Source organism: Tiliqua scincoides, chromosome 1, assembly GCF_035046505.1.
Source record: "Tiliqua scincoides isolate rTilSci1 chromosome 1, rTilSci1.hap2, whole genome shotgun sequence".
In the NCBI taxonomy this organism is placed as follows: domain Eukaryota; kingdom Metazoa; phylum Chordata; class Lepidosauria; order Squamata; family Scincidae; genus Tiliqua; species Tiliqua scincoides.
The window spans coordinates 104,715,779-104,740,964 of record NC_089821.1 but is presented as its reverse complement, the minus strand read 5'-3'; the positions used below and the strand labels follow the sequence as shown (position 1 = coordinate 104,740,964).

General features: G+C 43.1%; 1 protein-coding gene across 1 annotated transcript in view; it reads right to left on the bottom strand.

Annotated features, from left to right (window-relative positions):
- The window catches only part of LOC136645400 (collagen alpha-1(XXVIII) chain-like), a 63,156-nt gene that overhangs the window by 3,035 nt on the left and 34,935 nt on the right, over nucleotides 1–25,186 (bottom strand). The window contains exons 16-34 of the mRNA XM_066621632.1: nucleotides 20,888–20,956; nucleotides 20,438–20,506; nucleotides 19,361–19,432; nucleotides 18,133–18,201; nucleotides 16,035–16,106; nucleotides 15,412–15,480; nucleotides 14,578–14,646; nucleotides 14,401–14,469; nucleotides 13,520–13,588; nucleotides 9,808–9,876; nucleotides 9,212–9,280; nucleotides 8,504–8,572; nucleotides 7,053–7,133; nucleotides 4,989–5,024; nucleotides 4,690–4,726; nucleotides 3,046–3,603; nucleotides 948–1,189; nucleotides 234–324; nucleotides 11–148 (exon numbers count right to left, since the gene is read on the bottom strand). Coding sequence (XP_066477729.1) covers nucleotides 11–148; nucleotides 234–324; nucleotides 948–1,189; nucleotides 3,046–3,603; nucleotides 4,690–4,726; nucleotides 4,989–5,024; nucleotides 7,053–7,133; nucleotides 8,504–8,572; nucleotides 9,212–9,280; nucleotides 9,808–9,876; nucleotides 13,520–13,588; nucleotides 14,401–14,469; nucleotides 14,578–14,646; nucleotides 15,412–15,480; nucleotides 16,035–16,106; nucleotides 18,133–18,201; nucleotides 19,361–19,432; nucleotides 20,438–20,506; nucleotides 20,888–20,956 — 2,017 coding nt within the window. The remainder of the gene's footprint in view (nucleotides 1–10; nucleotides 149–233; nucleotides 325–947; nucleotides 1,190–3,045; nucleotides 3,604–4,689; nucleotides 4,727–4,988; nucleotides 5,025–7,052; nucleotides 7,134–8,503; nucleotides 8,573–9,211; nucleotides 9,281–9,807; nucleotides 9,877–13,519; nucleotides 13,589–14,400; nucleotides 14,470–14,577; nucleotides 14,647–15,411; nucleotides 15,481–16,034; nucleotides 16,107–18,132; nucleotides 18,202–19,360; nucleotides 19,433–20,437; nucleotides 20,507–20,887; nucleotides 20,957–25,186) is intronic.

Below are 25,186 nucleotides of genomic sequence, written 5' to 3'. Positions count from 1 at the left end.
GTGTAACAACCTGGTCTTGCTGAAGGTTTAATGGAAGACACTGATGAATGAGATGGTAGTGCTTTTTCTGTTGACAGAGATGGTAGGAGTGGTGGTGGTGGTGTTGATGAAGGTGGTGATGAGGATGATGGCAATGCAGGTGTAACTACTGCAGGATATAATTTTTAAAAGTCATTATATAAGAAGCAGGACTGTAGCTTAAGAGATGTGGCATGCTGATGAAAATTTATTACCTTTAGTATTCACTGAAGGCAAGGATGAGAGTTCATTCTCATCAGGTTCCACATCATACTCTTCATGAAATATCCTGGGTGATTCTTTGGCCTGAAACAAATTCAGTATTGTTAATTTAAACATGCATTTAAACTGTGGTTTCCATCAGTTAAGGGTCTTATCAGTCTGACATGTAATACTGGTGGCTATACTTTTCAAGCTAAAGAAGGCATCCAGGGCCCAGAATATTAAAGCAGTGTTTTTTTCTGAGCTATAGAACCATGAAGCAAGAAACAAGGTGATAACAGGATTTAGGTTAAATTAATTCTAAGATGTTTAACTGAACAACAGTGGGTGCAATCCTAGCCAACTTTCCAGCACTGACATAAGGGCAATGCAACTCTGAGGTAAGGGAACAAACATTAACTTACCTTGAGAAGGCCTCCATAACTTCCCCCCAACTGCAGGATGCAGCACATTGGCACAGCTAAGCCAGTACTGGAAAGTTGGTTAGGATTGCACCCACTGTTGTTCAGTTAAACATTTTAGAATTAATTTTGATCCTCCATTGACATATTTTAAATGGAGCTAACCAAATACATTAAAATGCAGATTCAGAATATTGGGATGAAAAGCCAGTTCATAAAAGAGATATTTTTAAACACAATCAATTCCTGCAAATTAAAAAGAAGGAAGAAAAGGAATTCATAAAATATCTGGTATCTGATACGTACTGGAATTAATGGATGAGAAGGTTGACCAGGGTTTATGGAAATCTCTTTAAAAGGTGTTTTGTATACATTCGATGAAATTGACTGTCCACTGTTACTATTAGTATGAAATAAGTATTGTGATGAATGAGAAGATAATGAATGAATGGATACTCCATTTATGCTTCCTCCATTTCCAATGCGGTTATATATTAAGGCACCGTGTTCATCTTCACAAAACTGGTTTACAAGTTTGGACTCCAAAGCTTCAAAAGAAAAGGAAAAAAAAGCGCCATAAAATCTCATAAACCAAAAAAAATTGTCAAGAAATAGGATTATTAATGTTTTGTGACTGATAATGTATTAACAAATAAAAAGAAAGCAAAGATTAATTTTTAGCATCTGGATAGCCCTCAGAATATTATTTTCTTTACCTCTGGTGCATCAAAGCATAATCATGTATGCTTATGTATCTCTTTGAAAAGCAAGCATAATACCCTTGCATGTCAGATTTTACTAGTTGTGCTGGTGTAACCATTGGTACATTTGATCTTCAACACTGATTTGCTGGTATAGCAGCCCTCAGGATTAACTCATAATATGGAATTTTATTTGTTTGACTAACATTAGGTACAGAGTTACATATTATTATTATTATTATTATTATTAACAGTATTTATATACCGCTTTTCAACTAAAAGTTCACAAAGCGGTTTACAGAGAAAATCAAATAACTAAATGGCTAAGAAAGTCATGCTGGTTTTTCATTTCTATCTCTGTGCTGAGGTTAAAGAGAGAGGTTTTAGCTGAGTTTTCCCCTTGTGCACCCAGGCTTTACACTCCTGCTTGCCTATGTTCCAGGTCACACAAGGGTGTGATAATGAGTTACATATTAAGTGTTTCTTTGTTTCTCTGAAGCTCAGAGGATACACTTAGCTAGCTGAAAAAATCCTGAGTACTGAATTGTTTCTAAGCTGCCACTTGCTTGTACTTGCCCTTAGAGCAGGGTTGGTCAGCCTTTCAACTTTAGGGCTCCTGGACCTTTGACAATTGTGTAGAAGAGGGAATTTCTCACAGATGACAAGCTGCACCTGTTGAAATTCCCGCCTCTCCACAATTGTTAAAGGTACAAGAGCCCTAAAGTCGAAAGGTTGGCTACCCCTCCCTTAGATGACATCCATGAGAATGAAAGTGCTATATCAGAATATGTAACACAGAACCAACTGCAGGCTGAGATTGCAGTCTTGGAGATGACATTTGGGACAGTGAGCAGCTTCAGAATGCAATGGGGAAAAAAGTGCTGCTAGCCTCCTTTTTTCTAAGGAAAAAAATCAGGCTGCTCAAACAAGACCTTCGGCTATGGCAGCAAGGTACAGGGTCATTTGCAGCCCAATCATTTTCTCCCCCCCCCCTCCCATGCAGAGGTACCAAAATGCTACTCTACAAACTTATTATTATTAACAGTATTTATATACCGCTTTTCAACAAAAAGTTCACAAAGCGGTTTACAGAGAAAGATCAAATAACTAATAGCTCTAATGACTCCCTGTCCCAAAAGGGCTCACAATCTTAAAAGGTGCAAAAGAACACCAGCAGGCAGCCATGAGAAAACACACTGCTGGCGTGAGGAGGACCAGTTACTCTCCCCCTGCTAAATAAAAGAGGAGCACCCACTTGAAAAAGTGCCTCTTACTCAGTTAGCAGGGGTTAATACTACAAAATGCAATAGACAGTATTCACTTCTGCACATATAGCTGCCTGTTTTCCATTTACCCTCTTGTGATGGTGTTTTGCTGACTTCTACTAGTAACGATCAAGCCTATACCTCCCCTCTAGCCTGAAATACTTTGTAGCAGTTATGTAAAATGCACACCTCAGTTGTGTGTGCTTAGTGAGCTGCTTTGTAGCTTTAAGAACTAAAATTTATGATTCTGCATTCTAAATTGTGCATTCTGCTAGCATTGTGCCTGTTTCTTGACAATAGTCCCAAAGAGGAAATGTTCGGAATGGAGATATTTTAGTTTAGAATGGAGACATCAAAACATGAGAATCCTAGTCCTCTTAGGTGGAAGGGGAACCATGGAACAGAAAAATATTTTCAGGACCCGAGTTGTACACTCACCTGGAAGAGTATTAAAATCATCTATGAGGTACATGTGTTCTCTGTCAGGGTCTGATGCAATCAGATTCAACTCGCGTAAAAATTCAACTTGTGTTGGGTCTGAAGTGTTCACAATTCCAATTGCATACATTTCAATGTTGGCTGCATGAGCCTCTCGAACAGCAATATCCAGCTTAACAGCTTCTCTCTTATCAGCTTGGCCATCCGTTAGGACTATTGCAACTTTTCTGACACCAGTTCGAGCCCCAAAAAATCCTTCCTGGGTTGCTTTGCGGATGGCAGTTCCTGTGTAAGTGCCTTCTCCCATATATAACATTTTTCTGATTGCTTGTTTTACATCCTGCTGGGTTGTGTACCTATTAAGTCCAAATTCAAGCCGAACTTCCAAACTGTAGAGGACAAGTCCAATTCTGGTAGCATTTCTCCCTACAGTTACTCTATCTACTAAAGCAGTGACGAAGTCTTTGATTATTTCGAAATTTTCTGGGCCAACACTTTCAGAGCTGTCAATCACAAACACAAGCTCCATAGGGATCTCCTTGCATTTAATGCCACAGCCTGCAAAGGAAAAATAACAAGCCAAATCCTGAAGGCAACAGATAGCATTATAAACCTATCCCCTGTGTAACGTATTTGAACACTACATCGTTAATCACAATCATAATAATATGCTATGAATGCCTATACACTGAACTATTTATAGACATTACAAAAGTATGATAGGAAGGAAACAAATCCTGTATGCTAATTTATGGTTGCAATGCAACAATAGAGGACTTTGAATTGATCAAAATATACAGATAATTAGTTCTGAGACTCAAAATTCTCATTTTCTCATAAAAGGAAGTAGAGGTGTAGGCAGCCTGTCGAAGTGCAAGCTCCAACCTAATCACCTGAAATGTCCCATCTGCCCCACAGACTCAGTTGACCAGGATCTAGAGTTAGCTGCCAGCCATAATCTGGTTCTGAGCTGAGCATGGTCATATTTGTGCAGGCTGAATAACTTCTCCATTTGACTTAGGGTGCAATCCTAACCCCTTATGTCAGTGCTTTCCAGCACTGACATAGCAGTGCCAATGGGACATTTGCTGCATCCTGCAGTTGGGTGGCACTCACGGAGTCCTCCTCAAAGTAAGGAAATGTTTGTTCCCTTACCTCAGAGCTGCATTGCCCTTATGTCAGTGCTGGAAAGCACTGACATAAGGGGTTAGGATTGCGCCCTTAGAAAGCTATCTATGGCCCTAATCCTATCCAACTTTCTAGCACCAATGTAGCCATGCCGACAGAGTGTATGCTGCATCCTGTGATGGGGAGGGCAGTCATGGAGGCTTCCTCAAGGTAAGGGTCCATTTGTTCCCTTGCCTCAGAACTGCATTGGCGCTGGAAAGTTGCATAGGATTGGCCCTCTGTTAGATTTCAAAGTGCCTGCATATATAGACTGTAGTAAGGGTCTCCATGCTCACCCCTCTTTTGGAATTCTAAGCAACAGACAATTTAAATATGCATTTCTTTAGATGAGATCCAAATGAACTGTTAATCTTCTCTTGGAGTAGCAACGATCATTTTCTGCCTTTGAGAGAGGAGCAATGTTTAAGCATACATGAACCGGGATAAGGTCTCAAAGATAGACTTCTGAAAACTTACCACATATCTCTTTAATCAATTTAATGATATCTTCTCTCTAGGTTAAAAAAGATAATTGTAAATACCTTTTATCTGACAACTACTTTATTTGCAGCTATTAACAAAGTGGTTCCTGCCAAACACAGTTCACATTTCAGGAATTTGCATTGGAGATGCTGGCCCCTGTGCATTCTCTCTTCATACATATCTTATTCTAAACACATATGTGTTTCTTCTGTTCATAACTGCTCAGTCAAATATGGGAAGGTTGATATATTGTGACACAATTGTAATACATTTCCAAAAGATTATTTGCTTACCGTTAGGCCTTGTTCTCCCTTTGGTCCAGTTTTGCCCTAAAATGACAATAATTACTTTAGTTATTACTACTTCATCATAAATGATTGGCAACCTTCAGTCTCGAAAGACTATGGTATAAGCCTACAGCACCCAGTATTCCCAGGTGGTCTCCCATCCAAATACTAACCAGGCCTGACCCTGCTTAGCTTCTGAGATCAGATAAGATCGGGCATGTGCAGGGTAACTTTTGGTGCAATCCATAACAATAATTACAGCTGTAGCATAAACTGTTGTTAACTGCATCTATAAATGTTAGAACACAATTAATTTACAAACCTATCCTGCTTTTTGCAGAAAGGCAAGCATGAAATTAACTAGATATTGCTTACTGCAATGTGTAACAAATCACCCACACTCTTTTTTAAGGAGAGTAACTACAAGGCAGCAGGGGGGTGGGGATGACGACACAGAATATGAAATGCAGAATCATTCAGTAAGGAGGAGCACTTAATACTTGCCTTGCTTGCTGTTCATTTGCTGTAAACATTTCTTTCCCAGCTTTTTTTTCTCCTTTGGAGTGCAAGAGGTGTATAATTCAGGGCATTCCATACCCCAGCCCATGGGCTGGATCCGGCACGCAGCTGGATTTGTACCCCAGGTGAACGGTGCTTACTGTACTGCCGAGAAGCCTCTGTTCCGAGCCACTGACCTTCCCGAAAATGTTCCCCAGTCAGCCACTTTTGGTTTCCATTGCCCCAGCAGCCATTGTGCCTGGATTTCTGAGCAGATGCGGCTGGCCAGGGCTCAATTTGGGGATGTTGGTGGCTTGGAACAGTGGCTCCCCAAAAGAACGGTAAGTGCAGTTCGCTCTGGAAAAACCTTTCCTGGCACACAGCGGTCTCCAGTTTGGAGACCGATTGTATACTGCATAGTTACCGCTTTTCTTAAAATAATTTTAACAGCCCTATCCAGCACAGATTCACTTGTGCAGATAAAGCTGTGCTAGCACCTTGGGATAAGGGGGAATTTGTCCCCTTGCCCTGGGGAAAGCCTCAGTCTGCACAATGGGTCTACTCGTACTCATGCTAGCTAAATTGCTGGTGCAAGTCTGAGTGGATCTGTGTTGGCAGATCAGGCGCAGGAAGGGAGAAAGGATATGGTATGCACTGGTGCTGCTAACCCTGCCCCCTCCAAGGCCCAATCCACACATCCCCACCCTGTTCTGTTCCCTCCCTTTCCTTTCCCCACCCCGTGCCACTCAGCAGAGGACTTACCTTGTCCAGTGAGCGCTGCTCATTACACTAGTGTCAGTAGTGCTTTATGGTACATTTGCAACAGTGCATACTGGTGCAGCACTCGCTTCACCACCACAGACTTCCATTAGGCTTGTGTCTTAACCATTCTACACTTTTTAAAGAGTAAACTTATAAGTTTTAAAAGAAGTTAGCCCTCCTTTGAACAAAGTCTTGTCCAGAGATATATGCTCACTAAAGGAGCTTGTTTGTGATGTGTAGCTAGCCCCTTATAGAGCTTGTAGTTCTGAACAGGGCTTTGCTACAAGAATGAAGAATAGAAGCATGTGGATGTAAAATATTGTATGCTGATGTTGTGAATAAAATGTGTTCATTGCTGTCCTATCTTCCAAAGAAGCAGTAAAATATAATTCTTAGCACAGAGTATGCTCTTCAGGAACACTGCAAAGTCCAGATAATTTCTGAAGAAGCTCATTTCAATGATCTTTGGCAGTTAGCTTCATCAGGTGATAATGAAATGCTGTAATATGGTTTATATGTGATGACTTTAGCAGCACACAGATGAAGATTTTGGTAAACAACCACTGTCAGTGTAAACTTTTCTAACGTATTCTGTAGAATCCTAAATTTTCTTTCCAGTTCTACATGCTATAAGCTTACATACTATTAGCTTACTTCAGGAAGACATACAGATGGAGCCTCTTTATCCGTGAATTTTTCATCCACAGATTTTTCATCCATATGGCTCAATGCGGGTCACACTCAAGGTAAAAATATCTATAAGGTTTTAGAAATGCACTTAAAAATAACTCAGTGGTATGGGCTACTTACAGGTTCTCCAGCTGAACCAGTATTACCCATGTTGCCTTTCTCTCCTTTTCTTCCTCTCTCACCTGCGGCTCCACGATCACCCTTGGAATTGAATCACATAATGTCTATAAAGCAGTTTACAGCACAATCCTATGCATGTCTACTCAGAAGTAAGTCCTATTATCTTCAATGGGGCTTACTTCCAAAAAGCATGTATAGCCTTATTTATATTTTGTTACTTCTGTTTGAAATCTCATACATTGATGAGATAGCTTGGGAATGAGACTATTCAGATGAAGATCAAATCATGGCACCAATTGGTAAACTATTTTCCTAGGGGAAATATCATCCACGGGAGGGGTGGCGTGGATCTGGAACAAGGGCACAGGCAGTGGCACAGGCACAGGCCTGTCCCCCAGGCCTGATCTAGATTGGGTCCCACCACAGCTGCTATTAACTTTTTTTTTAAAGAACTTGTGATCTCCATCTCCACCCTGCAAGGGGCAGCTCAACATTGCACAGATTTTGTAGGGCACACCCAGAACAAGAGATTCATTTCTTGCAGAAGTTTATTTCTCTAGGTTTAACAGGGATAAGATAAAAGAAGAAAGGTGGGTAGGTGTCAGTTCAACAGAAATTGTGGGGTACTGGCTATGTCACTTCACCAGGTTACTTTACCCTTTCTCATCCTGCTTGTTCCGCCTCAGTCTTTTATGTAGTGTCTCGCCTTTTGGCTCCCAAGAGGGAATAGCTAGGATACCTGAGCACCCACACCCACTTGGCACTGTCAGAGCTGACGAGTGTTCCTTGGCTACATGCTTGTCTCAGCCACAGGGAAGCATGGGTCTTCTGGTCTGCCTGAACACCAGCCAAAAATCCATAGGCCTACAAACCCTAGGAGGCTGGCCAACAAGTTTCTTCCCTGTATGTCCTCCTGGGCCCTTTGTCCAGGAAGGAAGAACTACTTCCATCTTCTCCTGGGCTGCTCAATTCCTCCCTTGCCCGTGGCTAGCTTGCCCCCTAATATTTCCTTGCTTCCTTCTTTTCTTGGGTCTTCCAGCCTTCCTCCTCAGATATTTGTACTTTTCCTTCTTTGCCTCTCACTTTTCTTTCCTGTCACCTGTCCTCTGCTCTCCCTCCTTCCATTTCTACCACACTTCTCCTTCACTCAGGCCCTCCCCGTCTCTGTGTGTTGGTCCCAGGGCCCCCATCCTCTTCCCGGCTGACTGCTGTCAGTTGGGCTACTTCTCCCAGCCATGGTGATCTCCCATCCATTGGAGCTGGCAGTGCCTGGCAATTACATTATTGCCAAGCATTGCTCTACAGAATATAATCTCCCTCATGCTATATTTATATTCTAAAGTGTCTTTAATGTAACTTTTTCCATTCTTTCTTTACAAAGATTACAAGACAGTCCAAAGGTTACATCTAGGCTTGAAGTATAATCCTTTCTTTGCATTTCTATACCATACCTTTGGTCCAAGAAGCCCTTCTCCAGGAGATCCACGAGGTCCTGGCATTCCTTGAATTCCCTGCTCACCCTAATGACAAATAAGTTGCAAATGTTGCAAATGTTCATGTTTTTATCATTAAATTATTATTCATTGTTTACAGACATTTAATCCAAAGTATAAATTAAAGAGAAAAGGAATTTTATTCAAGCTGTCTTTTGATAAATAAGCTTACATTTGAACTAACAAATGCTCTAACAAAAGTAGGTATTCATATAGTTTGAATTCTGCATGTAATTTTCTTGTAAATAACACTTTGGAACCTCAGTTTCGCCAGAGGAGTTTGTTTATGTACTACATACAAATACCAAAGGCAAGGAAGGGCTGTAGCTCAGTAGTAATTATATGCTTTGCATGCAGAAGTTCCCAGGCATCTCCGGGTAAGGCTAGGAAAGATCCCTGTCTAAAACCCTGGAGAGCAACTACCAGTCAGTGCATGCAACTTTCAGATGAAAGGACCAATGGTCTGACTTCACAGAAGGCAACTTCCTAAATGACCAAAGAAATGCATGTGGACAAATCTGGATTTCACATATATTTCCACCACATGACTGAAACATTTGGTATGTACTTCTCCTGGTTTTCTAATCTATGATTCATTCTCTTTTTCATTTGCAAAAATTTCCCTCTTGATCACATCTCAACACTGAATACAAGAAGCCTTGATACCTTTGGTCCTTGAATACCTTCACCTGGAGGTCCCAATGGTCCAGGTGGCCCTTGTCGCCCAATATTGCCCTGGATGAAGAAATAGCATAATATTCTTAAAATCTAGACATACTTAATATTCTAAAATAGCATGTTCTTAATAACCTACAAAAATCTGATTAATGCCACCACAGTTCCCATTTACATAAAATGTGAAAAGGATAAAAAAGGAATGTCCATATATATACCACATTTTCTCCTTTGACCAGGTGGAATAACCTGGAGTGAATGGTGTGTGTGGACGGCTGCTTAAAGTGACAGTCCTAAACATATTTACTTAGAAGTCTGTAGTCTGTACTTACTAAGTAACAGCTGTAGTTACTTAGAAGTCTGTACTACATATTGGGGTCTGTTTGTGGAACTGTGGTGCTGCTGCTTGTCGCAGCAGTGCTTGCAAAACGGCCATTGCCATGCAGCAGCCCAATCCTGGATAGGATTGATTTGAAAATGTCTTTTTAATGAGATTAGTTTATTCCAAAATTAAAACAATTATCTAAATGTGGAAATGACAGTCATTAGTTTTGAGAAGCGATATTATATTCTGAATTGTAACTTACTTTTGGTCCTGGAAGACCTTCTCCTATTGGACCAGGGAGACCGGCTGGTCCTCTAACACCTGGATCACCCTAAAAATGTACATTTCAAAATGTCACAATGTCAATTTTACTTTTTAAATCATTAATGCCATTCTTAGTGATCTAGGGTCCAATCTTATCCAGTTTTCCAGTGCCGGTGCAGCTGTGCCAATGGGGCATGCACTGCATCTTGTGGTGGGGCAGCAGTCCAGAGGCGCCCTTAAGGTATGGGAACATTTGTTCCCTTAGCTTAGGGCTGCATTGCGGCTGCACCGGTGCTGGAAAATTGGATAGGATTGGGCTCTAAAGTGGCTAAAGATTCAGGGCCCGATCCTATCCATTTACAGCACCGGTGCAGTCGCAATGCAGCCCCAAAGTAAAGGAACAAATGTTCCCATATCCTAAAGAGGCCTCTGTGACTGCTGCCCCACCACAAGATGCAGCGCATGGCCCATTGGCACAGTTGCACTGGCCTTGGAATATTGGATAGGACTGGGCTGTCAGAAGGCTAAAAAGAATGACAATCCAAAGCTCCTGTCCTAAGTTTTTGAAGTTACTGCTACCAGGCTAGTGTAATCAAAATAAGAATTATCTTAAAACTAAACTGTGCGGTAAAAATTTGCTCAGTTTTCAACAAACACCAAAATGCCTTAACTAATATAAACTGTATCCTAAGCAGGAGAGTGGAATTGGGGAGCCCAGTTTTTAAAATATTTCCAAAGATATATGAGAGTTAAACAACAGTGGAAGGTGCATCAAGGGGCAAATAGAATTGCATGAATTTTGAAATTTTAGAAATTTTGAAATCTGAATTGATTCAATTTATGCTTAAAATAATTAATCAAATTAATATATGGCCAGTCTGTGCATGAAGGAGGCAATGCAGTTTGCATTGAACAGCGAGTTGCAGGGAGTAGAAAGAAAGAAAGAAAGAAAGAAAGAAAGAAAGAAAGAAAGAAAGAAAGAAAGAAAGAAAGAAAGAAAGAAAGAAAGAAAGAAAGAAAGAAAGAAAGAAAGAAAGAAAGAAAGAAAGAAAGAAAGAAAGAAAGAAAGAAAGAAAGAAAGAAAGAAAGAAAGGCTACCTTACATATGGTTTTTGGGAGGCAGTGATCCTTAATTCAAGAGGCAGTTGGACTTGGGCCAAACCTAAGTTAATATTTATGGTATATCTCAGTGAATTTAAAATCACATTTTCCTCTGAAAATTGTCCTAGTAACACTCAACAATAAAAGCATAATTACTCTGGAACAGGGGTGCCCAAAGTTTTTGGCAGGAGGGTCACATCATCTCTCTGACACTGTGTCGGGGGCCGGGAAAAAAAGAATTAATTTACATTTCAAATTTGAATAAATGTACATATGTTTACACAAATGAATATATTAAAGGTGAACTTATGTGAATGAATGAAGGTCTTGTAATAGCTCAAGGCCTATAAAACGCCTTGCAGAAAGCACGGCTGGCCTTTCCTTTGCTGCCACTGCTGCATCACAGATGTGAAATGGCAAGCAGTGGAGGAAGCCCTCATCCCACAGCTCACGTGAAAGGTAAAACAGTCACCCTCACACTGAAAGCAGTTGCGTTGGGCCCATGCAGGCTCCAGCAAGTGTCCGGAGGGCCAGATGCTCATTGGAGACTGGGGGCTCCCTGCGGGCCGAAGTGGGAGTCCTCGAGGGCTGCAAGTGGCCCCAGGGCCAGGGTTTGGGCACACCTGCTCTGGAATAAACCTCTGAATAACCTCTGACTGAATATATTTGGAAGGAAAATAAGTAAATGGTAGTAATTTATCTGCACTAGTTCACTACTTATATGCCATTAAATTTATGGGATAGTAACAGCCCAAAGCTAAAGACCAAATTGCAATGCAGTTGTATATGCATGTAAGTGTGAACAGGGGAGGAACTGGATGCCTTGCATCTCAATGGGCATTGGATTTGTAGATGTACTTCCAGACAGTATATCTGGTCCAGAAAGATGATGTGCATGTTGGATCAAAATATTCTGAGTACAAATATTCTATTGCTATAAACCGATTTCTCTGAGCTACTGGCCATAGTTTCTGTATATAATTTACTGTTCTCTAATGCAGGAGTTTTCAAACTGGGGCATTGTGACGCCTTAGCCTGAGGGCCCTGGCCTCTGCCCCCTTAAGGGGCGGGGGCAGGGAGGAGGCAGGGAAGAGGCAGTGATACGATCCCCAGGATTGCATAGCTCAGGGGACTGCAGGGGCTTGGGATCACTTACCAGAGTCTCATGCAGCCTCCCCAGGGTTGCAGGGAGCCATGCGCGACCATCTGCAGGGCTCCCTGAATTTTAACAAGTGAAGGTGGAGCAATCGCGCTCCACTTCCGGCTTTGCGGAGGCAGTGCATGATCGCTCCACTTGCACTTCGGGGAGCCCTGCAGGCGGTCGCACAGGGCTCCCGTGCCCCTGGGAAGCTGCAGGAGGCTCTGTAAGTCCAGCCAAGCCCCTGCAGCCCCCTGAGCGATGCGATCCTAGGGATCATGTCACTGCCTTCCCTCTTGCCTCCACAAGGACTTAGAGCAAGTCAAGCTCTCCCTGAGAGTTTGAAAACCACTGCTCTAATGGATTGATTCTGCTATTACTTACCAGCATACATTACGGATGCTGATGATTTTTCTTTTATGGATTTATGTGTGAAAATGTGATATTAACCCATTTCTGCCCAGCCCACATGTGTACACATTTGATCCCTGTTGTGTGTATGCAACGTTGGGCAAAAATGGCTTAAAAAAATTATATACAGGTATGCCCCCATATCCACAGATCTGGTATCGGTGGTTTCAGTTATCCATGTGGATCCGGATCCACCCCCCACTGGAGCTCAGTTGCCCCCATCACATTTGGTCCAGTAGTACAGTATCTCTACCACAGAGCTGTCAAAGGGACTTTAAAAGCAAATGATGTTTTTTCACCCCTCACGGAGAAACTGCTTGACGGAGAGGCAGAAACACAGGCACACACACATACATACACTGAGACACACAGGGCACAAACCTAACCCCTTATGTCAGTGCTTTCCAGCACTGGCATAGCGGTGCCAATGGGACGTGTGCTGCATCCTGCAGTTGGGTGTCACTCATGAAGGCCTCCTCAAAGTCAGGGAATGTTTGTTCCCCTACCTCAGAGCTGCATTGCCCTTATTTCACCCACAGACAGACAGGGGTTAGGATTTCACCCACAGGCAGACAGAACTACACATATATCCCTGAGTAATCTATCATGGAGAATGTTGTTCTCTTTTATCTGTGGTTTCAGGTATCCACGTTGGGTTCTGGAACAGAACCCCATATCTGGAATGGATACTGGGGCACGCCTATATAACAGTTCAGTAACTCTTTTTAAAAACAGAACGCTTCATTTAAAACAATATTTAACTAAGAACTCCAAATAATAGTACAGTGATGCCTCGCAAGACGAATGCCTCGCGCAACGAAAAACTCACAAGACGAAAGCATTTTGTGATTTTTTTGGTGACTCACAAGACAAATTTTTCTATGGCCGTGCTTCGCAAGACGAATTTTTTTCCTTTTTTTGGGGGGGGGGGGTTTGTTTTAAATCGCACTTTGCAAGACGAAAATTTCGCAAAACGAAACAACTCACGGAACGAATTAATTTCATCTTGCGAGGCATCACTGTATATTTATGGAAAACATGCTTAATTATCAACTTTTACCTTTGGTCCAGGTAATCCAATTCCTTCAGGACCTTGCTCCCCAGGAGCTCCCGGCAGTCCTGGAAGACCCTGAAATTGGAAAATAAATATATTCATCACTGTGAGATGACATACATCCCATATTCCCTATTGCTGTCTGGGGACTGGAGAAGTGGATGAAGGCCTAAGGGCCTCTTGGAGTGTGTGCCTTTCAGAATAAACAGCATGGTAAGGGAAAGATCAGCCCAGCCCTCACCACTGGTCAGAGAATGGAGCAGCTGCAGAAAGCTCATCTCCCCTTCTTTGGGGATTACTGCCTTGGGGGATTACTGTGATCAAAAAGTGGAGTACAAATCTATAAATTATGGAAGTGCATATTTTGAAACATTGTCTCCACAAAATGATTCCCTTAGCATCCTTTCAAGCTACGGAAATAAGAATTTGGTTTTGAAATATAGAAAAAATTATTAAATATATTTTCCATTTAGATATCACAAATGGAACTCTTGAAAATGTATCAGACTTTGACCTGGTTTGATTATCTACACCGTCATGCAATGAGATCACAAGTGCTATCTGGGTCATGCGCTACCTCCTCACGCCATAGTAAGGAAGAGCCCATTTTCACATAAATGTAGTACCTTCTAGCTTGGAGTTACTATCTATAAAGGGGTGTGTGTGGAAGAATGAAGAAGGGGTGGGGAGAAAGCTGAATGTCTCTCCCTGTCTCCACATGCTAAGGTGAAGAGTGGGGAATTTCTAAATTGGCCTATTTGATGAAATGACATCGACGGAGTGGAGAACCTTTGCCCTTTAAAGGGAAGGTTTCTGGAATATAATTTATATTGTTTAGGTGCTAGGTGTCAACAAAAGGAATATCAAAAATATCATTGTATACTTACAGGTGGGCCTGGATATCCATCTCCCTTTGGTCCAAATGGTCCGGGTGGTCCTGGATGGCCACGATCACCCTGTTTATATGGAGCAAAATTCTGCATTCGTCAACTGTTTTTTAATTATATATTAACTATTTTCATCTCTATTTTAACTTTAAATGAGTTTGCTACTTTGGTGATTACCTTTGCTCCAGGAATCCCTATTCCTTGTTCTCCAATTGGGCCAGGAGGACCAGATAATCCGATATCACCCTTCAAAAAGACAACAGGCATATGTATATATGTTTTCCACTTTCTAGGTTTCATAGAAATGCATGACAGAGAGAATAATTAAATGAAAAATAGTTTGTTTCATACTAATAGGTATAGGGGACCCCTGTATCTGCGGATCCCGTATCTGCGGTTTCAGTTAAGCCTGGAGGGCTTTCCCAGGACTCTCTATGCCATTAAAAAGACATTAAAAAGTCACTTCCAGTTTTCACGGAGAAACCAGAAGTAGCGTGTTTTTTTTTTCTATTTTCTGTCATTCTGAGCCCTGCAGAGGCCACAGGCAGATGTGTGTAGCCTCTGTGTAGCTCAGAAGACCTTCCAAAGATGAGGGGAGCAGAGCTTCCCTCTCCTCCAGAGGGTGGAGGGCATCCCCATTTATCTGGAGTTTCAATTAACCATGGAATGGAACCCCTACGGACACTGGGGCATTTATAGCTAAAGTGTGAATCAGTGACTTGTGCACTTTGATCCTGAACTGCCAAAGGTTCCTAATTTCCAGAAAATTCAAAGTACAAAAGAAAACCTCCCGTTCTTTCCTGCCAGAGGGAGAGACCCAGCGCTGGCAGAGAGGCCAGTGCCAGTTCCCTTACCCTGAGCCTCCCTGCCCTCCCAGGATATAGTGGTGGCCATTTCAGTGCCTCTGTACCACTGGGGAAGCTTAGGTTTGGGCTCTTAGAGACATTAAAAATTCAACATAAACAATGTTTGTTTACATATTGTTATAAGATGAAAGAAATACACCATTACCTTTGGTCCCATGATGGCTCTTCCTGGAAGACCTGGCATTCCAAGCCGCCCTGGTGCACCAGGTTCACCCTGTCATAGGAAACAAAATGTGGATCCACCATTGTGCCTTTCTACTTCATTTTATTTTGGTGTGAAGTATGTCATGCTCAGTCCGCCCCCCCCCCATCTCTGCAGACTTGGAGCAGCAGGCAGCACTCTGACTCCCCCCATATTCACCGTGGTGATAGTCTTACCACCACCATTGTCTTCTGCCCCAGCTCCTGCCCCAGGACAGAGATGGTCAGTAGGAGCAGGAGCTACCTATGCAAAGAAGGCAGGGACTGAGTGTGCTGTCCATTCCCCTAAATGCCACCTGACTTCTGGGATCCACTGGGACCAACTGGAAGGCTGATCCTGTTCTCAAGGGCATATACTGAGGAATATGCATATCAAAGCAAGCAGTGCTTCATCCATTCTGGTTAGTCACATCACAGAAATGTCAGGGAACAGTAAGCAGTGCAGCGCCCAATAGTGATCGGTTTATAGGCTCTGGAAACCAAAAGGATGGCACTTTTGCCAAAGGTGGCACAAGCCCCACCAGTATCTGATACCAGCCATAGTAATAATGACAACAGTAATAATACTTTAGCTCCTGCAGGTCCAGGTACACCAGTTGGTCCTGATAATCCACGTATGCCTCTTTGACCTTGATCACCCTAGAAAGTTTTTTAAAAGAATGGGAAAGGGTATATTATTTAGAAGTTGTTTTAACTTTCTTGTAGAGAGTAACCACAAATATTTTGTCAGCAGCATACACAAAGGAATAAGGAAGCTGGCTTGCACAAGAGATCTGTGTGTGCACACAGCACACATATTGGGTTAATGACTTGCTCATGCTGCATTTCATCACTTATCCCTTAGGACAGTGGTTCTCAAACGTTTAGCGTCAGGACCCACTTTTTAGAATGAGAATCTATCAGGACCCACCGGAAGTGATGTCATGACCAGAAGTGACATCATTAAGCAGGAAAATTTTTAACAATACTAGACTGCAATCCTACCCACACTTACTCAGGAGTGACTATCATTGTTAAAAGCATATGCATATTAGCCTGTTAAAAGTTCAGATCTGTTCAGATGTTTCCCCAAATGCAGTCTCATACCAGTCTAATATATTAAAAATAAAATATTGAAATGAATGGGGACCCACCTGAAATTGGCTGACAACCCACCTAGTGGGTCCCGACCCACAGTTTGAGAAACACTGCCTTAGGAGCATCTATATTTCTGGCCAAATCACTGGTTCTGCATGACCCCAATCCACCTAACGTTGATAATGACTAAGGATGCAATCCTATACACAGGATCCCACTGAACTCAATGAGACTTACTTCTAGTTCTATACACAGGATCCCACTGAAGTAGAACCCACTGAACTCAATGAAACTTACTTCTGAGCAGGCACACTTAAGATTGGGCTGCTAGTCTCACTGAAGTTAAACAAATATTAGTCATGATTAACTCAGTGGCATAGCTAGTGATTGAGCAACCCAGTGCCTAGCTCAAAATGATGCCCTGGAACCTCATGCCCAGGCTTTTACAAAAGTGAAAATGTGGTAAATCTGCCTCCTTCTCCCCACAGCAGCTCTACTGCCTCCCCCCACCCAGTGGTATAGCTAAGACATCTGCTATCCAGGTCAAAGAAGATTTTTTGTCCCCCAAAATGACAAAATCAAATTTAATTAATTAAGTAAACAAATTAAAAGTGTACCCCATATTTGTTAGAGACACCGTGCTGGGGTGATGGGGGACAGTTATTGTCCCCCTGCTAAATATAAGAGGAGCACCATTTGAAAAAGTGCCTCTTTACTCAGTTAGCAGGATTTAACTGTATTATGAGACATGGAAATTAACATGTTGTTGTTGTTAACATGCTGACTCATATTAACACCTTATTGGTTGATACACCCTCCCCCCAAAAAGCTTGTCGCCCAGTGCAATTGCTAACCCCTGTATCCCTTTAGCTACGCCACTGGACTAACTTATATCTTATTGTTGCCAATAGGTCAAACTGGATGAGACTTTAATCACAATGCTTTTCTTATGTAAATAGATTGTGAGCCCTTTTGGGACAGGAAGTCATCAGTTATTTGATTTTTCTTGGTAAATCACTTTGTGAACTTTTTGTTGAAAAGCAATATATAAATATTGTTAATAATAATAATAATAATAATAATAATAATAATAATAATAATAATAATAATAATAATAATAATAATAATAATAATATACTGGGGTGGGGCAATTTGAATTGGGGCCATGGAGAGAGTTGGAGGGCTTTAAGCCTATCCCTGCTGCAGCCCCAATCAAAACAGTGTGCACATACTATTTGTCCAGTTTGCTTCCATTGGAGTCACACATGAAGACCCAGTCTTCCAAGACATGCGTCATGGGGTTTGGATGATACGTCCAACAAGTTCCATTGCATGAGGAAGACTACGTGTGTATGCAAGACTTCTCACCCAGCATGCCATCCCACCATTGTATAATCATATGGTTGGGGGGGGGGGGGAGATTGTTCATATCCATGCAATTGACATACTGTTTTAAAGTAAAGGAGCACACACTCCTCCCCATTTGATGCAACAGATGATATTGTCCCAACCACACATGAATATAAAGTATAGTTAGACCCTATTTTGGCATAATCATTCCATAACAAATTAACAAATATATTCTTGCCTTTTCCCCCTGTATTCCAATCCCTGGAGCACCTTCAGGACCTCGGAGGCCAGGTAATCCTGGTTCTCCCTGCAATGGAAAAACTGTTGTTAGCATATAGTGTAAATGCATGTAATGAGAGCTAGTGTGGTGCTGCAGTGGGTAAGAGAATTTGACCACGAATCAAGAACTCTCCTTTTTGAATCTCCCTTCCACCATGTACAGGTCAGCCTTTGGCATTCACAGGGGTTCCATTCCTGAAATCATCGCAGATGATTTCTTTAAATCATGGTTTAAAGCATTTCTTTAAATCATGGTTAAAAACTGGTTTTTACCATTGTAGTGTAGCAGAGCGGCAGGCAGGAAGTCTCAGGGGATTAGAACTACTACTTCTGTGTTGCATTCTGGGGCAACCAAGGGTGAAGGGAGGGGGCTGCAATCTCGGTGAACCTGGGTCAATTGTGCACACGCAAAGCATGGCACCCAGAAATAGGTGGCAGTGACGTGAGGATCCAGTCGCCGCACTCACCTCATTATGCTCTGCTATGGATGAATCCATGTTGGAGAGTTAGCTGCAGAGTGCAGTTGTGGGCACTCCAGTCATCTCCTCAGCATGAGGGGACCCTGGCCAGGAGACCCAATTCGGTAGAATTGGCCGAATCACCCTAAGGCTGGCCCGGTGTACTCCTCTCCTCTCTCCTTGCCCACATAGTAACCTTCACAATCAGGCAGGCAAGAGAGGAGGAGGCAATGGTAATGGTGACAGCAAAAGAGGTGCACAAAGGATGAGCACAGGGGTAGCAGATCTCTTCAGACTCAGGTGGCAGATCCACGGAGACCATCCTGGGCCCAGGGTAACAATTATTTTTTGTAAAAAACAATGAATTAAAATAAATTCCACATTTGATAGACACCACCATCATATGCCATCCGAAAAAGAACAGGTGTGATAAGGACAGGTCACACCAGGTGTTTCGAAGCACATGGATTAAATGAATATTTATCTATGGAAACCTAAAAAGCAGAGTCCTTCAATGTTGCAGTTTTGGCTGTGCAGTTAAATCACTTGTCTACAAGCCAATAATTGCAATTTTGTATATGGATTATGTGGTCAACTCATTACACCACATGGAACTGATCCCTAGCTATGGATAAAACCAGCTCAGATTTACTCCTTGTTAAAAAGTGGTAACTGGCACCACAGAAATTGTGGCAACTTTAGAAAAAGACACATTTGAAGTAAACAAACCTTCTGTCCTGGTGCTCCATCTTCTCCTGGAAGACCAGGTAGACCTGCTAGTCCTGAAGAACCTGGTTCTCCCTAATGTAAATGAGAAATAGGAAATTTTCTAGAATCTAGATACTAACTCTTGGTTTTAGAGTTTATGCTAAAGGCTAAATTAAAGCCTCAGGTTAAACATTTATAGCCCAATCCTAAGGGTTAATTATGCCGGCAGAACATGTGTTCCACTGGGATAATATAGTTTGTGACTGGTGCAAACATGACATCGCTGAACTGCACGGCCTAGTCACCACCGCAAGCAGCGAGCAGCTGGGTTTGTGCAATGATAATCTGATGATGCCCACCAGTGCAGAAGGCCATACAGGGAGGGAAGAGAGGAACAGGACAGGGAATGGATAGAACAGGAAAGGAGAGGAGGGAAGGCCCAGGAAAGGGGTGGTTTTGGTGGCAGGAGCACCTGCCAAACCCTAACCCAGGGGTTCCAAAACTTTACAGCGCTGCAACCTATGTTGCCCTCTGCAGTGCATCATGGCATTCCCAATGGCAGTGGAGGCCTCTCCTGGTCCATCAAATCACTCTACAGCCTCTGTGGTCCTCAAAATGCCACAGAATGCCTCAGAAGCCTCAGAAGGACTCAACATGCCAAAACTCCCCCATGAAATACAGCGGATGCCACATTGGCGCTGCTGCTTCCCCACATGGGGAACTGCGGTGGATTGGGCTGTTTAGACTGAGTGTTTGTGCTGAGGACACAGGTTAGAAATCGGTTAAAGAGTAAGAAAAGGAAAAAGTGAAATTAATAGAATTGGTAAATAATGAAGAAATGAATAACTCCGTAGTTATTTTGGCATGTTGAGTCCTTTTGAGGCTTCTGAGGGCCATTTTGAGGACCACAGAGGCTGTAATGTTTGTGATGTCTAGAAACAAGCGAAGAGGACAACACTTCGGAGAAAGCTGTTGGATCAAAGGACTGAAGGTCACAATCCAAGCTAAACTGAAAATCAAAGGAGGAGATGGGAGTCAACAGGGAGAAGGGATCATCGGAATACTGTTTCGATCGAAGATCAAAGAGTACTACTTTACCTTTGCACCAGGTTCTCCAAGACCCCTTTCTCCTGGACCTCCAGTTTCCCCTGGCAAACCTTGATCACCCTTAAACAAAAATCATCCTTGAAAATTTTTCATGTTACAGGAACTTGAAACATATAAACAATTGCTCAATCTATTTCATACTCAGAAAGATTAAGGTAATACATTAATACAGAAACACCTATTTCCTATATTTGGCAAAATTATACAATAACAATTTTAATAAAATAAACTGAACTTGACAATAGACAAAAGCAACAACAACAACAATCACGACATTATGCAGGCACTCAACTCTAATTCATAAGTTGAAGCAATATCCATCCAACTAGTATCTTAGAAATAATCCATTTTATGTATCATAGTGAAGGGAAGTTGTCTTTTGGCAAAGATGTTTTATATTAAAAAGAAAGCAGTCAGTTTGTGACAGTTGAAATTTCTCACCTTTGGACCAGGTAATCCCTGTCCAGGAGGCCCTCTTGGCCCTGGTGGTCCTTTGGGGCCCTCAACTCCCTAGAAGACATGTCAGACTATGAATCCTTTAAGAATCACAACAGCTTATGTGATTAAGCAAAAATGAAAAAGCAACGTACACATACATTCTGCGCTCTCTGCAGAAACGCACATGACCTCTAAGTCACCAAGTGCCTCAGAAACAAAGTGCCAGGTAAGGCACAGTGAGTTTAGCCTCAGTGTGAAGAGAGGGAGAAGGTAAGTGGACCTCTGAGTTTTTGGAGAAGGAGAGGGAGGACTCTGAGTTGTGAAGAGGAGAGGAGGAAGACGACAAGAAGGCGAAGTTAAGTGTTCTCTTTCTAACTCTTTGTCTTTCTAACTCTTGTCTTCTAACCTTAAATCAACATTGAAATTTAACTTACCTTTAGCTTAACTTTACCTAAGCTTTACCTAAGTTAGCACCTAATCTAACCAGAGGGAGGGAGTTTAAGGTCCAGCAAGTTGGGGCACAGGAGCTAGGTGAGGACAATAAAAATATATAGGTGAGTGAGTACATAGGTCTACTCTGAGCAGGAGCAGAGTCCTACTTGTGAGTAAGGGCCCAAGGTACAGGCACTTGGAAAAGTAAATAAAACATAAGAGGATAAAGTGGAAAGCAAATTTGTTTAAATTAACCTTATACTTAACCCAAGTTAAACTTAATCCAAGTTAGAACATAATCTAAAGGTTCAGTAAATTGGGACACAGGATCTAGGTGATAGCAATAAATAAATAAATAAATAAATAAATAAATAAATTTAAATAAAGGTGCACACTTAATAAAAGCAGGAGGTATAATTTAGATAGGAAGCTAGTGCCCTATCAAAGTGCCCAAACAAAGAAGAGGGTAATAGGGGGAGAAAGTACACTTTGTGTCTATTTTATAAACAGGGCAAAACAGGATTTAAACCTTTAGTGTGTAAGTTCTGCCAAGCCCCAAAAACTCTTAAACCAGTGCAGTTTAAACTCAAATAAAAAGCAGCTTGAGGTTAAAAAACAGTCCAGCCTAAGAGAACTGAATTAGGAGGAGAAGAACCTAGGAAGGGCCTGTTCCCAGTCAGCCAGGGCAATTTAGCTTAACATAGTCATAAATTTAGCAATTTAGCAAATTAACATAGTCCTTGTCCTTTAGGAGGTGATAAGAGCCCCATTAGGCAAATCCAAGCACCCCATTCAGGAGCCTACAGAGTAGATTAGGCCCTTCAGCAGCCTTTTCTCTTCCTAATCTTTTGTAATCTCACCTGGGAAGACCAGCCCCCTTTCAATCAGCAAGGTGGGAGGGAGGGGGGAGGAGCCAGCTAGGGGTATAAAGCTAGCGCCTGCCACCACATGAGCCTCTCTGCAGAAGTGGCCTCTGGGACACCCAGTGCCTCGGGAACAAAGTGCCACGTAAGGCACCGTGAGTTTAACCTCAGTGCGAGTTCAGCAGCAGGGTGAGGAGGCCAGGGCCCCAGACACTGTCCTTCTCTTCCCTTGAGAAGAGGGCAGCAAACCAGTGAAGGGTTTTTAAGTACCCCCAAACAAACAAACAAAACTATGCAGTCAGACAGCCAGCAGCAGGGTGGGGGCTATCCAGTGTTTTGCATCAAGTGCAACATGTATGACTATATGCCTCTGGGGCATAAGTCATGGGTGTGTCCTTGGTGCAAGGAGCTCCAGGGACTTGGAACGCGTCCGCTCCCTTGAAGCCTTGGTGGCCGACCTGGAGAAGCAGAGGCAGGCAGAGAAGGACCGTGGGGAGATTTCCGGGGACGATCAGGCTTTGTCCTAATCTCAGGTGTGCAGCTCCTCAGCTGCCTGGGTAGGAAGTCTCGGGGCTGGAGGACGTCATCCTGGAGAGGAGGGAAACAGTCCCCTAGGGTGGGCCCCTTCTCCAGGGGACAGGCCCGTATCCAAACACACTCAGGATACTCCTCGGCGGGAGGGCAGTCAGGCTTCTTGTAGTGGGGGATTCGATTATTAGAAACATAGAGAGGGGGGTTTGCGACGGATGTGAGGCCCGCATGGCGACTTGCCTGCCTGGTGCAAAGGCTGCAGACATCACTTCTCATCCAGACAGGCTGGTAGACAGTGCTGGGGAGGAGGTAGCAGTTGTGATGCATGTTGGCACCAACGACATGGGCAAGTGTAGCCGGGAGGTCCTGGAGCCCAAATTCAGGCTATTAGGTAGGAAGCTGAAAACCAGGACCTCAAAGGTAGTGTTCTCAGAAGTGCTACTTGTTCCACGCACAGGGTCAGCTAGGCAGGTGGAGATCAGGGGTCTCAATGCGTGGATAAGACGGTGGTATAGGGAGGAGGGGTTTAGATTCGTTAGGCACTGGGGAACATTTTGGGACAAGCGGGGCCTGTACAAGAGGGACGGGCTTCACTTGAACCAGAATGGAACCAGACTGCTGGCGCATAACATTAAAAAGGTGGCAGAGCAGCTTTTAAACTAATCCCTGGGGGAAAGCTGACAGGAGCCGAGGGGCATCCGGTTCGGGACTCCTCATGCCTATGGGACAAGGAAGTGGAGGTTAGAGAACAACAAGGTAAAGACAGAGTAGGAGAAGAAATTGGGAATGGTAGCATGATGGGATGTGATCGACGGTTTGGCACAGTGAGAGCATGCGGGGACAAAGGAGCTAATAAGCAGCCCATCCTGGGGCATTCCACGTACAAATGCTTTTATGCAAATGCCCAAAGTCTCTGAGCGAAGATGGGAGAACTGGAATGTCTGGTGACAAGAGAAAACATTGACATAGTGGCATAACGGAAACCTGGTGGAATACGGAAAATCAGTGGAATACCACAATCCCGGGCTATAAACTCTACAGGAGGGACAGGGAGGGGCGTGTTGGTGGTGGGGTGGCCATTTACGTTAAGGAAGGGATAGAATCCAGCAAAATAGAGATTGAAGGTGGGTCCGACTCCACCATAGAATTTCTGTGGGTTAAATTACCATGCCTGAGGAATGATGTAATACTGGGGGCGTACTATCGTTCTCCAGACCAGAAACTGGAAGGGGACCTTGAAATGAGGAAACAGATCAGGGAGGTGACAAGGAGGGAAAGGGTTGTAATCATGGGGGACTTCAATTATCCTCATATAGACTGGGTCAATTTGTGTTCTGGTCACGAAAAGGAGACCGGATTTCTTGACATGTTAAATGACTGTGCCTTAGAGCAGCTAGTCATGGAGCCCACCAGAGGACAGGTGACTCTGGATTTAATATTGTGCGGTACTCAGGACCTGGTTAGAGATGTCAATGTTACGGAGCGGTTGGAGAACAGTGACCATGCTGCGATCCGTTTCGACATGCATGTCGGGGGAAGAATACCGGGCAAATCTCTCACAAAAACCCTTGACTTCCGACTTCCCTCAAATGAGGAGGCTGATTAGAAGGAGGTTGAAAGGGAAGTTAAAAAGAGTACAATCTCTCCAGAGTGCATGGAGGCTGCTTAAAACAACAGTAATAGAGGAGCAGTGGAAGTGTATACCGCAAAGGAAGAAGGGCTCCACTAAGTCCAGGAGGGTGCCCGCATGGCTAACCAGCCAAGTTAGAGAGGCCGTAAAGGGCAAGGAAGCTTCCTTCCATAAATGGAAGTCTTGCCCAATGAAGAGAATAAAAGGGAACATACACTGTGGCAAAAGAAATGTAAGAAGGTGATACGGGAGGCCAAGCAAAACTATGAGGAATGCATGGCTAGGGGGATAATAAAACGGGGAATAATAAAAGCTTCTTCAAATATGTTAGAAGCAGGAAACCTGCCAGAGAAGTGGTTGGCCCTCTGGATGGTAAGGGAGGGAAAGGGAAGATAAAAGGAGATGGTAAAGAAATTAAATGAGTTCTTTGCATCTGTCTTCACAGCAGAAGACCTTGGGCAAATACCGCTGCCCGAACGGTTCCTCCTGACCAAGGAATTAAGTCAGATAGAGGTTGAAAGATCAATAAGTCACCAGGCCCGGATGGCATCCACCCAAGAGTTATTAAGGAATTGAAAAATGATGTTGCTGATCTCTTGACTAAAATATGCAACTTGTCTCTCAGAACGGCCACGGTGCTAGAGGATTGGAGGATAGCAAATGTCATACTAATCTTTTAAAAGGGAAAGAGGGGGGACCCGGGAAACTATAGGCCGGTCAGCCTAACATCTATACAGGGTAAGATGGTGGAATGCCTCATCAAAAATAGAATCTCAAAACACATAGACGAACAGGCCTGGCCGAGGGAGAATCAGCATGGCTTCTGTAAGGGTAAGTCTTGCCTCA